The sequence below is a fragment of the Acyrthosiphon pisum genome, chromosome A1 (assembly GCF_005508785.2).
Source record: "Acyrthosiphon pisum isolate AL4f chromosome A1, pea_aphid_22Mar2018_4r6ur, whole genome shotgun sequence".
NCBI classification, from domain to species: Eukaryota; Metazoa; Arthropoda; class Insecta; order Hemiptera; family Aphididae; genus Acyrthosiphon; species Acyrthosiphon pisum.
This window is the reverse complement of record NC_042494.1, coordinates 98373127-98389481: the sequence shown is the minus strand read 5'-3', so window position 1 is coordinate 98389481 and position 16355 is coordinate 98373127. Positions and strand designations below refer to the sequence as shown.

The 16355-nt window shown below is 27.9% G+C and overlaps 2 protein-coding genes across 2 annotated transcripts; one reads left to right on the top strand and one right to left on the bottom strand.

The window, feature by feature from the left end:
• Window positions 1–1084: 1084 nt before the first annotated feature.
• LOC100161503 (sodium- and chloride-dependent transporter XTRP3) lies at window positions 1085–14966 on the bottom strand. Its single transcript, XM_001946206.5, has 11 exons — window positions 14412–14966; window positions 7307–7539; window positions 6822–7034; window positions 6572–6724; window positions 6233–6474; window positions 5909–6059; window positions 5012–5237; window positions 4560–4719; window positions 4319–4481; window positions 2455–2679; window positions 1085–1997 (listed from the first exon to the last, which is right to left on the bottom strand). Exons 1-11 carry the CDS (start codon window positions 14674–14676, stop codon window positions 1869–1871), a joined length of 2160 nt encoding a protein of 719 aa, XP_001946241.1. The 5' UTR covers window positions 14677–14966; the 3' UTR covers window positions 1085–1868.
• On the top strand, window positions 7733–13550 carry LOC100570065 (E3 ubiquitin-protein ligase ZNRF1-like). Its single transcript, XM_003242506.4, has 2 exons — window positions 7733–7943; window positions 13120–13550. The coding sequence occupies exons 1-2, from the start codon at window positions 7810–7812 to the stop codon at window positions 13337–13339; spliced, it is 354 nt and encodes a 117-aa protein (XP_003242554.1). The 5' UTR covers window positions 7733–7809; the 3' UTR covers window positions 13340–13550.
• Window positions 14967–16355: the final 1389 nt, after the last annotated feature.

Below are 16355 nucleotides of genomic sequence, written 5' to 3'. Positions count from 1 at the left end.
TTTACATGTTAATAACTTTATTATAATATGGTAAATTAACACAATATATAATATTTTATTCCAAACTTAAAATTATTAACTTCATATAAATATAGGTTTCTAAATTTTTAATAGAATTTAGAATTTTTTTATGTTAAATAAATATATAGGTACCAAGAAACAAACATTTTTGATTGAGTAAATTCTAAACAATCTATATGATGTGACTATTTCACTGTAAGACAAAATAAGTTTTAGTTCAATATGTAGGTAATATTAGGTATACATAAAAAAACGTTACAATCGAAAAACAGTCAGTAAATGGATTGTGTAAAATAACTTCTTACTGTTTAATACTTTAATTATTATAGCCAGTGGACGGCGTAGATTTAATTATGTTAATATTAGGAGAATAATATAATACCAAACAACATTCTCGATATTTTATAACTATAGTGTAAGTTATTATAATATGTTTAAAATTTTGAATAATATGTGATATTATAATGTGATATGTGTACAATATTTTAAAAAGTATTAAAGTTATATGGGCACCATAAGGTTTTTCACATTTAATTACACACAAGTAAAAATAAATAAATATATTTCATATCTTATTACTTATTAGGTAGCATAAATTATGCGTTTGAGCTAGGAACAAATTATATCGAGTAATACAACACAACAATTTGTAATAATGAATTTTATTACTAAGCCCCAATTAATGAAGATTATACACTAATAAATTCAAGCTTACGAGTTGATCAAATTTTAAAACCTAATGTATTGAGCACTGTTTGTAATTAATATAAATATATTATATTACTTTTCTTATTTTGACAACAAAAATTGGAGACTTCAGTGTGGATTTAATAATGCAAACATGCTATGCATATTAAAATTTAACTATGTGATCAGTATAATTATTATAATCTATTGTGCGATCTTTGCATAATCAAATTTAATCTTAAAATGTAGGTATATGAAAATTTCTTATTTTGAATAATAATGTTTTAAGTTGTATACAAAATAGATTACTCAGGAATATACGGAATTGTTTGTAAATACGTATAGTATATTATTATATACTATTATTGTTATTATCATTATTATTATATTGTTTTTTTTTTTATGCGATTTTAACTGGCACCCATATTATGATGTATAAGAATTTCATGTTATTACAGTTAAGTACATTTTAAATCCATATTATATTTCTTTTAATTAATTAATTATTCACAACACTTATGGTTTTCTTATTTTGAAGAAATTAGAACGTACCAATTGTATAATAGTAAATGGTAGATTTAGGTGAGCAATACATTTGCTTTTGCATGAACATTGGTCTATCTTTGCTAATAGTTGGAAGGTCACAGGTACCTACTTCAATATTATAATACTAATACGTTTGTTTAAAAATGTACCTAAGTACTTAGTACTTACATAAACGTAGTCATAGTCACAAATATTATTTTCATAGAACTACTGCTATGATGATTTGGTCTTAACAACTTGATCTTTATTCTACTGTTTTAATTTAAATCTCACGTGGTGTTCGGCGTTCCTATATTATTATATATTATATTATATTATATTATATTATATTAACCATGAACAGCTCTTTAAGTAATTTTGGAAAACAAATGATATTGATATTGAATTCACTAAATGTATATAGGATAGATACCTATACTATTTATAGCTAGTATATACCAATGCATAAAAACATTTACTTTGAAATTAAATGTATAGCTATTTGTATAAATTTATAGTTTAAATCACATCGATACATAATATTATAATCATGGTATAAATTTTAACTATACACATAAGTTACAACATATTATTATAACACAAGAATAACTTAATGACGCGTATAAAGCCCCGTATTAAAGGTAAACTTGACCTCTTGCAGATTTCCAAGAGTCGAGAACCTCAATTTTATACATACGTACTGGAGCTTGGGCTAGTGAAGTATCTAGCTCCTCATCATTCTCGGAATCGTGACAATCGTCAAACTAAAAAAAAATGTAAATATAAAATATTTAAATGTATATATAGCGTGAAATCATTTTTATGTTCCATTACACAGTTAAAATATTGAGAATAAAATAAATAGGTACTTAACACATTTGGCTCAGAGATTGGGATATATGTATATTCAATATTTCTATATCTGCTTCATTATAATATAGCCAATACCGGGCAATACCCATTATATATTCATTCATAATTTAAGAATTAACGTTGGTATATAAGTTTAATGTTTTAACTTTTTAATGACAGACTTCTAGCTAATCTAATTTAATCAGCTTTATAAATATATATAAATAATATATAACTATACTTAATTTCCCAAAATATTTTTTGTAATTTTGTAAAAAAAAAAGTTTCATACAAATATATTTAATTATTAACCTATTTAAAACCTTAATAAATATTATATAATATTTATTTATTACACGTTAAACTTACATCAATTTCAGTGATAATGCCTTTTCCAGACAACCCCGAGTCTGATCGCTTGATATGTCCACTAGTAGTTTTTTTCGCTTTATTCAGGGTTTCTAAAAATTTGAAAGTCAGGTTTTGTCGACTATCCACTATGCAGAATGCCAATATTAGTAGAAGGCATACAGCTGTATTCGCCCAAACTATTAGTTGAGCCCAGTATGGATACCTCATCTTTGTTAAGAAATTCTGAAATATTCGATAAGTTTTATTTTATATAAACTTTTAAATTTATTTTGTACTATTGATATTGTATATTTGATCAATTATTGTACTTTTACTACCTACTTAGGAAAATAAATATTTGATTGATCTTGCGGTAAACTATATAATTTTAATGTAAATATGTCAATACCTTGGAAATATTCGTATTTTTTTAAAAGCTTATTGTTATATACTTATATAGGTACCTGATTATTATTATTATACCTTATTCAATTTCTTTCACAATTCTTAATTGATCACATTTTAATAATACCTATTACTCCCTCGACTATTTTTAAGTTAAATAATATATTAATAATTAATATCCATGATGTGATCTTAAAATTGTACCAATATGAAATGCATGATTTACATACTTTATAATTAATATAACGAAATGTATAGTAAAAATGTTCAACATAATAATATGTATGGGATAAAATGTTATATACCTATTAGTATTTTATAATGATTTATGATATTTTCTCATTTTTATATATTGAATATTTTTTGAGCCACCCCCATTAATTTTATATTTATGAACTCTGAAACTTATTTTATAACTTAAACTTTTTGAAAATATCTATATGTCAAACAAATCAATTTAATTAAACATTAAGATATTCCTGTGAACGAACCGACCAATCTTCAACATCAGAAACGAATTAAAACGATCAATACAATATATATTATACTATATATAGGTGCTATATAATACTATTCATTATTTTCAGATTAAATATGTGGTTTATTTTAAGGTTCCCCCAAAGCTGGAATTCGCACGAACAAATACATCAAATAAACATGTACAACTATATTATTTAGCAGTTCAATTAAAATTACTCACTAACTATACCAATAGCGTAAATCCATCAAGCCACTCAAACTAATGATCTTAACCTCAAAGTAATGCTCACGTACCACAGTATATACTTAAGTATAATAGGCGGTGCTCAATATTAACTATTGACACATAGCAACATGCATATAAGAGCCCGTGATTCATGAACTTTGCTACAATAACTCGTAGGTATCTGGTATATATTATACTACCAGATATCTCCATAGATTATATAACATAGAATATATCCATTAACATATCTGAATTTTAGATTCTGAGCGGAGCGATGAATGTATAGTGATTTTACAGCTTTATCATGGTGTTTTTTTATTTTGTTTGCGTTACTCTATATTATATATGTGTACACGTTTTATAGAAGAAAAATATGATTTGATCTTCAACTTTGAGGATGGTTTCTGATAGTAAATTGGAACAAATTGGTGGTACTTTATCAAAAACAAGAACAAAATTAAGGAAATTTAACTCAAAATCAGTTTTGATTTTTATATCATTCATGAATAAATGACCATAGATATTTTAAATTTTTATTATTAAAATCATTTTTAAAGTGTTTACTTTTTACTCTTTTGAATGACAATATGCCTACATTTTGTATTTATATATTCCGAAGCAAAATATTATTCAGGATATTTTGCTCTATAAAAATCATATTTCGGACAAGTATTTTTTTCAACAATTCAAATTTATCTAAAAAATATATCTGTGGGATAGGTAACCCGATATACCTGATATAATATGGTAATTTGAATATTTTGTACTTACACTTCTATGTGTCCAGACTTCATATCTGAATCCATCCAAAATACCAACCGTCAAGATAGACGAGAATGTTAATATCAGCAACATTGGAGTAACATGTCTCCAGATGAATATAGAAAGACGACCAATTGTATGTCCAGTCATATCATATATATCAAGTAAGAATCTGACAATAAAATTATTTATAATATTAATTCATGAAAACTAAAATATTAATGTATACATTATAAGATAATATACATACTGTTTATATCCATAAATGAAAACAATAATTAGAACCTCACAAAGAGCTAACACCGTTAAACACGGATTTATAAAAACTTCTGTGTATAATGACAGCCAATATACACCCGTTCTAGTTGTAAATACCAATCCACAGATACAACATATTGTACAAAGTATGCCTATAATTAATATTTTAAATTTGTATATTTTATTCATCTTATTACTACCGGTGTAATATAATCTTATCGTATATCAATGATTAAAATTAAAACAACAGATAGGTACCGTATACAACCCTTATGGTTACATGATTCATCGAATTAAAAAATGTTACATCTACTAGTTTTTTTGGAGTACATATTAATATATATAATATACCTATAAACATTATATACGATAAAGGATTTATATTTACCATCGTATAGTATAGTATAATATCTGTCTATCTATAACAATTTTTAAAAAACGTACTTGAAATACTAAATGTAGACAATTTTTTTAAACATTTAACTTCAGTAAGTGCCCAGACAAACCAGCTCAAAACACGTATCAACCATGCTGTACCAATTGTTAGAATTAGTATTTGCGGAATGTTAATGACAAATTTGGTTTGATTATAGCCAGTAATTTTCTCAAATGAAAAAGTTGTAGTAAACTCTCCGAGTGCTATAAACATCAGCCCAACACCATTGCTTGCCTGTAATATATTTAAAAAAATATATTGCCAAGGTTACAACTTACAAGTATTGTAATTTATTAAGATATTCTAACATATCTCATTTGCTTTCCTTCGTGTAAAATAAATAATATAAAACAGCAATAATATTGATATACGAGTATTATACCTTATTGGAATTTGGAATGGATTTAATTTTAGTAAAAACTCATACCTTTATGCTATATATTCATAAATTACATCTTAATTCACAAAACCTCAAAATATATAGGTACCTAAATATTTTTGAAATTGTATTTGTATCATTACACCATAAAACCACGTATTTCTTTAATTATGGAAAAACGCATATGGTGATAATTACTTTCTTTTAAAGCAAATGCTTATCTTGAAATCAATTACATTAATAACACTTGTCACCCAATTACTTTGAAATATTAAATTTGAATATTTTTATGAATATACGAAATTAAATTATTATACATATTAGATTCTTTTCAGACTATCATGAAACGTAGGTAGGTATATTTATCAAAATATGTTGATTAAAAGAATACCAGCTATTTTTTACTGATCGGTAAAAGTTTTAATTATTTAATAACATCAATTCAATTATTGTAAATGGTTTCGAAAAATACAAATAATGAATTTTTTTACATTAAACAATAACAAGTATATTTTAAATATATTACCAATTTGAATTGATTTTCCATGTTACATTCTTGTACATCAAAACTCATCAGAGTGTCGTCTAATTTTCGACTAGCAATTAGCGCATCATAATTATTGCTGTAAAACACGTGGGCAGGCATGTCTTTAGAATTATCCCATTTATAAGCTGATCTAAAAATGATGAATCATAAGAATGACGTAATGTTTTTATATTGGTCATAGAAATTTGAAACATGGGTGATTTGAAATCGAAGCAATTAAAAAATATTATGAATATAAATAAACATGTTTTGTTTTCAAATCACCCCAATATAAGTTGTTATCGTCGTGTAGTTTAATTATACCCGATTACGCAATTTTTAATGTCTTGTAAAACATTTGGTATTATTGTGGAAACTATAAACCAAGTCCACACAAAGACTAAAATGAAACTGAAAGATACCACCACAGTAGCAGTCAACAGAAAATTGCTTTTACGTTTAGAAGATGAACCGAAAGACGTCCACGGACCATGTACTAATCCCAATGAACAAAATACTTGGATAACTGCGTCAACCCAGATCGGGAAAACCAACAAGTCTTTTAACTATAAAATAATAATGGAAATATTATATTTTCTTACAGGTATATAAAATAATCTTTATATATATTATATATATTATTTTAATGAAAAATTTAATTACCTCTACAGACGTGATATACAAGAAGCTAATATATCCATAACCTGATTCTACAATGTATACAACAACTAACAAAAATGGTAGAATTGCACATGTCATAATTTGAATATAAAATGGTAATCTTTGAAACATTGAATTCGAAAAATTAATGAACACCTAAAATTAAAATAAATAAAATTATGTTAAATAATAAATATACTCTAGAGTAGGTACTCAGGTACTCTAACTATTATTATATCAAAATAATACATACTTGTATATACTTGTTTTTACATGTAATCCAAGCTGCTGCCAACATTAAAGCTAAAGAAAACCATGTGAAAAACAATGAAAATGCTTGACCCGTTTGTATATCACTAGTTTCATCCATAGAACTTGTTACGTTTAACACAGTTTTGTGCCAGAATGACTGAGATCTTTTGGGATCAATAGATGGTTGCCCATGCGGAGGCCACAAGTCTGGAAACTAAAAGAAAATAACTTTACAATAAGAAGGTATCCACATAAGTTAAAAAAAAATATATTAAATAAAAAAAAAATACCACAATCCTTTATAAGAGTGGCGATGGAGTTATATTGTTTTATGTACAAATTTAAAACTAATTATAACTACCTACCAAATCTAAAATTTTACTTAATACACAAAAAAAAATACAACTTCCGAAATGTTTTTAGATGTATATTATTAATGTTATTCAATAGGTACTTCATAATAATAATAATAATAATAATTATTACCTTATTCATGTCGATCATATATTTAGTTCCCCAATTTATGATCGTTCCGTAGTAGCAAGCCATACCGATATTAACTAAGCACATAACTATACCAATACCTCCTAACTGAGGATTAATTGTTGTCCATATTGTTATGCTGTTGTGCCTCAATTTTTGACCGATACCGATTTCCATAATAAGTAATGGATAACCCACTAAGCACATAATGACCATATATGGTATTAAAAATGTACCTGAAATTAAAAATTAATGTAATTATAAAAACATATTTACCTACAATTTTATGTTTCTTTTAAACGATATATTATAACAATAAATTACAAATAAGGTAAAAATAAATTATTGTTTAATGTTTCATATTTCGTATAAATATATTTTATTTACAATGTGGTTATCAATAATACTATTTTACGGTTTTTCATAACAATAACCCTACAAACTTATTTTCATAGTTACTAGTTTTTTAAAACATTTAAACAATAAACAAAATTTTAGAAACCGAAATGAACAAAAGGGGAAACAATAATTCACATAACCAATGGTCGTTGTATGTATCTAAACTTAAAAGCTGTAAAAAGCGCCGAAAAGAATATTGTCCAATATGCCAGAAGAAGATTTTAATACTTCACTATAACAAGTGAGCTATCATAAACTTAAAAATGTAAAGTATGTCATCGATCCATTCTAATTTTTTTAGAAACTTTAAAGTACAAGTACTTCAAAAGTTCCGCTTTGAGCTACCTCATCTGCCTTTAGACTGGAAGTATTCAAATATGATCTAATTAATATTTTGGAGAAGTAATCGTTCGATGTTTTAGATTTTAGCGGAGCGATGAATGCATTGATTTTACAATGATGTGTGATTTATTTCTGTCTGTCATCACGTCTCATCGCCTAATGGGGAAAAATGCTTTGATGTTCAACTTTGAGGGTGGTTTATGGTAGAAAATTGGATCTAATTGGCAGTCTTGGGTTTTGTAAAATATTTGGAATAAATACTCGAATACTTATGAAAAATAGTACCTATTCCGAATATGTATTCGAATACTTGATCAATATAATATTCCGAATAAAGTATTTGGAATACTATAAAAGTATTCCGAATACTTAAAAATATTTTTGATAAATAGGTATATGAAACAATACCAGTTATAATTTTGATGTTGTATGATATTATTAGATATTATTAATTCCAAATTTCCAACTCATAAAATATAAATTTTGTATTTTTGTTTTAAATCAAATGCAAAGGAATAACATGCAAATCAAACAATTTAATGTTCATACTATAAAAGTATTCCGAATAAAGTATTCAGAATAGTTTCAAAAGTATTCAGAATACATCACAAAATACTTTACTATACCCAACTGGGGCGTACCCAGGAATTTTTCAAAGGGGGGTCCAAATTTTTTTAACATGTAAAAAGTATAAAAAAATGATATCATTGAAAAACTAACAAAAATGTTTATTCATAAACTCTTTAAATGGTAAAAGAAATAAGCATAACACCGTAATCTTACAATTAAAATGTAACTTTATGTATTAAAATATAATTTTTAATAGTTTAAAATTTTAGTCTATGGGGGGGTCCAGACCCAAAAACTCCCCCCCTTGGGTACGCCCCTGCTATCCAAGACTGCTAATTGGTTCTATGTAGAGTCCAGTAAACATTTTTAGTCAATTTTAAAATAGCTGGGAAACCCTAAAAAATATTAAGAAAAACGGGAATTTGTACGTAAAACCAGTACTTCAGTTTGTTTTTTTCGTGGAACTCATAAACGAATATTCGTATATTAAAGCTTCGACTACTATGGCCATTAACATGTAAGGTTGGTAGGGTTGATAGGGTACGGTTGGTACGTTTGGTTAGCAACACGTGTTTGTGTGGCAAGTTTTTTTGAACTTGCCACACATTACGAACTCCGGTGGTCACCCATCTAGGAACTAGTGGCCGCGGACGTTACTTTTACTCTCAAGTCTCGACCACGTTGCGTGATTGATTGTAGCCACTGCGCCACATCAACATTTTTATATTAGACTTTTCTATACATTTCAAAATAATTTGAAAATTGTTGAGCTATGTTTAGACATTTGACATTTTCAAATAGGTACCTATTTTAATTTCATTTCTCTTATCATGTCAATAAAAAAAAAATGTTGCTCAGTCATAAGGTTTCTCTTAAATTGTTCATAATTTTATAATATCAATTAAAAAAAAGGCGGGTAAGTCGTGGATCTCGCTCTGCTGTACAGTAGGTTACAAGTGGGTTACTGTAATGGATGGAATTAAATTTGAATCCAATGATATTATATCATTGTATACGAAAAACGATTCTGAACGGAGATGATTTGTCAGTCTAGGATATATTATTTTTAAAGAAAAACTTATGGAGAACCTTGTACCAAATTTTAAAAACTTAGTTATAAAAGAAAAAAATTTTACGATTTTTCAACCACTAAATTACTTGCAAATTTTCGCAATTTTGACATATGTCGTATAAATTTGAACTTTAAATGCTTATAAATAAAAATTGTGACAATGTATTCCTTTTATTTTGCAACTGCTATTGTAAAAATATGTTAGGAGCCTTGTATTAAATTTCCAAATCTTAGAATTAAAAAGAAAAACTTTTATGAATTTCTGTTTAAGATGATTATTTGAACATTGCCGTAATTTTTACGTATTTAGTCAAAATTTGAACTTTAAATGCTTATAAAAAAAAATTGTGCCTATGTATTTTTATAATTTTTGAATGGGAGTTAGAACAACATATGTGGACCCTTCTATTAAATTTTCAAGTATTTTGTCCCAGCTAATTTTTTTTTATCAACATTTATAAAAAAAAAAATCAAAAAAAATCGATTATTTCAATTGCCTATAAATAGATTAAAAATTAGTGAAATATTTTGAAAATAAAACTATATAAAGAAAATGTCAATTTAAACAACTGGTAAAATTTTCAAGTGTCTACGACTCATACTTTTTGAATAATAACAAATATCAAAAATCGTTTGAGGCTAAACCGTTATTTAATGCGGTTTTGTAAAAATTTAAATTTCAAACACTCCTAAAAATTTTTTGTCTTAGTCCGGTTGAGTTTTTTTTACAGATATTTAAAGAAAAACTTATGGAGAACCTTGTACCAAATTTTAAAAGCTTAGTTATAAAAGAAAAAAATTTTACGATTTTTCAACCACAAAATTAATTGCAAATTTTCGCAATTTTGACATATTTCGTATAAATTTAAACTTTAAGCACTTATAAAAAAAAATTGTGACTAACGATTTTGGATTTTTTTTTATCACTGTGAGAACAACTTATAAGAAACCTTGTATTAAATTTTCAAAGTTTTCTATCCAACCAAAAATTTTTTATCGTTATTTTAAAAAAAAATACTTAGAAAAATTGAAAATTTCATTTGTCTATAAATAGCTCAAAAAAAGTCGAAACACTTTGAAAATTTAAGCCCTGTATAGACACGCTAATATAAACATCTGTTGCAAATTTAAAGTGCTACATATTATTTTTTGAGTACAGTAAATAGTTTTCGTTTTGTCAAAAATTGGTTTTGCGTAAAAAATTCGGCGTTTTCCGGTTATTTTTTTAAGGTTTCTCCTGCCGCTTTTGAAAAGTTATTGGGAAATTTTTCACTTTTGAACCCCCCAAAGTACCAACTAGATTTCACTTCCTTTTCAGAAGAGTTACAACTTTGAAAAATCGGAGCCATTTTTATTGCTCAAAAGGTGTCGTCGGCCCCAAAAAAAAAAAAAAAAAAAAAAAAAAAACCAAAAAAAAAAACACACATCATTGTAAAATCAATACATTCATCACTTCGTTCAGAATCTAATATCGAAAATAGGTACATATATTTTTAATTTTTATTACCATAGCCATTTAATAATTTAATAGAAAATTAACCACATGAATTTTGTGATTTTAACTCTAAATTGAATAATTCGAATTCAAAAATATTCTACATATCAATATATTTAACTAATAACTATATAATATTATAATGTTTAAGTAATTTTTAAGGTATACATTATAATAGGTACATGAAATTATTTTGAAACTAAATATAAACAATTTTATGTGGAAACTTATATAATAATTTAAATAAATAATGCTATGTAGGTATCAGTGTATAAAAGAATTAACAGTTAACACGGTTACCCATGATATACATTTTAGCACATATTTTACGATATTCTACATAATATAAAACATAAATTAGGTAGGTATTTAAATAATTTCTTGTTAGTAGAATATAATTATAATAAATACTATTTTGTTTGTAAATATTTAGAAATCATAAACTATGAACCACTTTAACCTATAGATGGTAGGTATATTAAATACTTAAAAATCAATGAAGTCTTGCGTGTTAAATTTAAATTAAATTCTGATGTATCACGCGAAAACTGTAGATATGAGAGAAATAAAAAACTTAAAACCGTGTACCTACATCATTTTGATATCTAAAAAACTAATAAATAATAATTATGATTACAACCTTTAAAGTATAGGTAGGTATGTAAATTGTAAATAACTGTAGGCATTTGACATTGTTGTATAATATGTTTAAAATGTTGTATGAATACCTATACTAATTAGTTATTGTATAAAGTTCTATATAAGTATTAAGTATGTATAATGACTAACGAATGGATTAATGGACACAATATATTATAAATAATATATAAGTAGAACATTTATTAATATCAATTTAACAATGTAGGTATTAAAGTCGATGATACCATCCTTGATCATATAGTCCCAAGCAAACAAATATTAATTACACTTTTTTTTTAATCAACAATGTTAGTGCGATACCACGGTGACAATGAAAATTATGACAGATTTACTAGAATTTATTATGTTATTGTTTAAGTAAATTAATAGACATTTATATTTCTAGTCTCATAGTACCTAATTAAAAACAATAAAGTATGGATACTTGATATAAAGTGTATATACTATAATATACTTTTATAGTTAACGAAATTACTAGTTATTTTGCTGTAAGTTAAAAACAATAATCTCTAAGCCTCGACATATTCGTCAATTACTTTTTTACAGGAAACAAAATTTGATATTTCAGTGCAATATTGAAGTTATAAAAATCGAATTTAACAAGTTTGCAATTTTCTTTTAGTTTTACCTTAAGTATACACATTTTAATTATAGTGTATTAAGTATAGCTCAAAATTATTTTTCATATGAAATGATTGCTCTTATATTAATTGTAGTAAACACATCACTAACCTAACTTAAACAAGTGCCAACATCAGTCCCTGTGAAGTACCTTATCAGTGGTGTATTTACGAGTGGTGGGGGTCCAAGGGGTCCGGACTCCCACCATTGGCCCATAATTATGTTATTTTTTTTTACGGAATTACAATAATTATCATAAAAGTAACCCACATCTTTGTTTGTGTTGGGAATATTATGTGAACCTTCCCTTCCCCCCCCCCCCCATGAAAAACCCTAAATATGCCACTGTAACTCCTTATAATATACTGTATGGAGTATTTAATTCACATAACATAACATTTAGCATTTTATATTTGATAGTATTATATATAATTACGTATTAAGCACAGTAGCTACATATTAAATAAAATATCTGCTATTTTATAATTTTTTTAGTATTGAATTTCCCAAACCTCATATGCTTTTAAAGTTTATAACTTTAAACATATACAAATGTATATTATTCAGCATGATAATTTAACAACCTTTGTTTTTATTTGTCATAAATTATTTATGTGTACCTACCTACTAATAAATAAATATTATGAATTCTTGTAGGCATGTAGAGCAATGTTCAAGAATTTCCGAATTACGGGTCAAGATGTACAACGAAGACGTGGTAAATATGAATAGAAATGATGAATGTGCAATATGTCTGGACAGTATGGAATGTGGACAGAGAATAGCTCGACTAAAGTGCTTATGTGTATACCATAAGGCTTGCATAGACTTATGGTTAAACAAGAATATATGGTGCCCGAATCATCCACCCCTATAATATTATGACCAAACTTATCGAACTAATAACAAACTACATGGCAATGGAAATGAACCATTATAACACTGAACAATCAAGAAACATTAACAAATTTATTGTTTGTACCTATACTACGTAATCGAATCTCAAATATAAAATAATTAATAAACCTGGTAAATAATTTAAGTTTTAGTTTTAAAATTGACAATTTAAGTTGTATTTTACTTTAATAAAACAGTATATATTATCAAAAAACTAATAAATTATTAAACTATTTCAATGTTATAAGTGCATCTTATATTTTTGTAAGTTATGTAGGTACATAAAAAATAAAAACTTTTTTTTATGTATTAGGTCTTTTGTTCATTAACTAACAAGTGGGGAAGTGACATTTACTAAAAATCAAGTTTAGATACCTATAGTGTAACTTAATCATGTTATTTAAATCGATGATCCGATGACAGTTAATTAAATTCTAAAACATTTTACGATTTAAATTAATTTCCAAGCTCAGGGCAATCAAATTTATGTATATATACTATTTTTATTTTTATCAGTTATCACGTAAAAAAAAATATTTTCAAATTATCGAATGTACATGTTCACGAATAAGTAACTACGTCACGTAAAAGGTTAAATGTATATACATACTTAAGCCTATAAACCTATAGGTATATAATATGTTTCTTAAATAGTTTATCATTAATTAGTATACGTCAGATCTGCATTTGTAGTTTGCGTCTTAAAAACACATATATACGATACCTGCAAATTGAGTTCAGCAGACCAATTTTGTTAGCTTTAATATTTTAGTGAATTGATTAATTGAAACAAACTTACAGATATAAATACTATCTGTGTTTGTTATTTTTTTTACTATATTTCAATCTGTAATAAGTACCTATGATTATGTAAAATATTGGAATCAAAATATGCTCATAACTCATTGTGTATAGTATGTGTATATATGACTAATGAGATAACCCACGGGGATATTGCGTCCCCTGAGCCACTAGTTACCTAATACATTTGTAATTGTAATAAGCATTATATTATTCAGGTATATGTTATAAGACCAAAGACAAAAACTTACCACCACCGTACTTGAGGCACACGTAGGGAAATCTCCAGAGCGTTCCAAGTCCGATGACCTGCTGACAGGCGAGCATGGATGTCTTCATGTCGTTCGTTGCCGTCTGTAGCTGTCCTTTGCCGCCGCCCCCGCCGCCATCGTTGTCATCTAGACACGTAGCGGCCGATCTCTTCTGCGGCCGTTGGCCCTCCAGTTCGTCGTCATCGTTCGGACGGCCGCTGCCGTCGGTAAGCGGCACTAGCTCCTGGTTGTCCCTGGGCGCCATTTGCCGATTATGCGGCAGTTTTACACGGTTGATATCACGGTCTCCTGGTCGGGACCACTCTATACACTTCAGCAGTACGATATTCGATTATTCTCCCGTTCGCTGCAGTATCAGCATGTTCGCCAGAACGGGTGGCGTCAAATCTGCAGCGGACCGCGGACGCACAACGAGCACCGCGCCAACGCCGGATATTGCGGCGGCGGTATAATATAATGTAGGTGGATGCACTAGCGCTAAAGTTAGGAGGGATGTCGCAGTGGTGTGTTGCGTACTTTCGCTTGCGTGCGTTTGTGTGTGTATGTGTGTTTGTGTGTTTGTTGGCTTGCACCACCGTCTCCCCGTCCACGAGCGTGGAAAATCGTTGTCGAGCGCGCCTGCTCGACACCGCCGCACTGTCCCTTAGTAACGCGGGCGCCCTCTGCGCTGACTGAGCGAAAACTTTAAGCTGCGTGGCCATAATAATATAAGAGCCCGATAGAAGGTCGCCGCCCCCTACCCGCTTAAAGGGTCTCCGTTTAAACTATACCAAAGAAATATTGATACATGGACAGCGTGTCCCCATACCCTGCCGAAGATTGTCTAAAGTACTATAACATCATTGGTATTAAGCATATTCATAATATGAGTAAATGACATTCCTTTTTTCACCAAACATATACTTTCATGCCAACACATAAAGGAGAGAGAAACGATGGTTATCATTCGCACAGAAAATTTTGGGCTATAAAGAAACTATTATAAGAGAGGAAAGAGATTATGTAACGATATCACGGTGGTTATATAATAATAGTCTCTCTCTCTCTCTCTCTCTCTCTCTCTCTTGCTATTAATGAGTACCTATATATAATATTTATATATATATATATTTTTTTTTCTAAAAATGTTAGTCCCTGGTCCTTGGACCTATGCTATATAACTCCATTTCACTATACAGGTCTAATTGTTTAAACTATTAATTATTTAAATTTTTAAACGCATATGTTTATGTAATAATAAGTATACATAACCGCATGCAATACGGTTCAACGATTAGGTATATTAGCTATAGTGGCAACCTCAGTGTTCAAAGAAAAAATTGTAAACGGTCAATTTTTGTTTTAGTCAATATTATTGCACTACCCGATATTTCATCAGTTTTAGATTACCAAGCACATATAGCATTGAATATACTATATCATATATACCTTAACATAATAAATTATGTACCCATAGATATGGTAAAAGTGACGTGCAACGAAAGTGAAACAGAATTTTAAAACTGTTGAGGTTTCAAAGTCGTTTTCTAGGTTCAAACATACAATCAGTGGTTAAAGTAAGGTTGGGGGGCGGAGAGGGACGGAGTCCCCCTTCTTATTTACGGTAAGATTATACGTCCCCTTTAATTTAAGTCTCCAAAGTCCGGGGGGACACTACTAAATTTTAGTAATTTATTTAATGGTTTACGCACACACACACAACGATTATTTACTGAATTTAGACTTAGACTTTTTAGTTTTTACCACACAATCGTCTCATGTAACAGTTTTAGATAAAGCTGATCCTTATAAAGATTTATTTAATAATTCATTGATAGATTTAACTATGCTTTCTCCAGATAACTGTGATGTACAGTTTGGTGGTATAAATATAAGCCGTTTGCCTAAAATATTTCAAATTTATCAAAGAGCCAGTGTACGAGG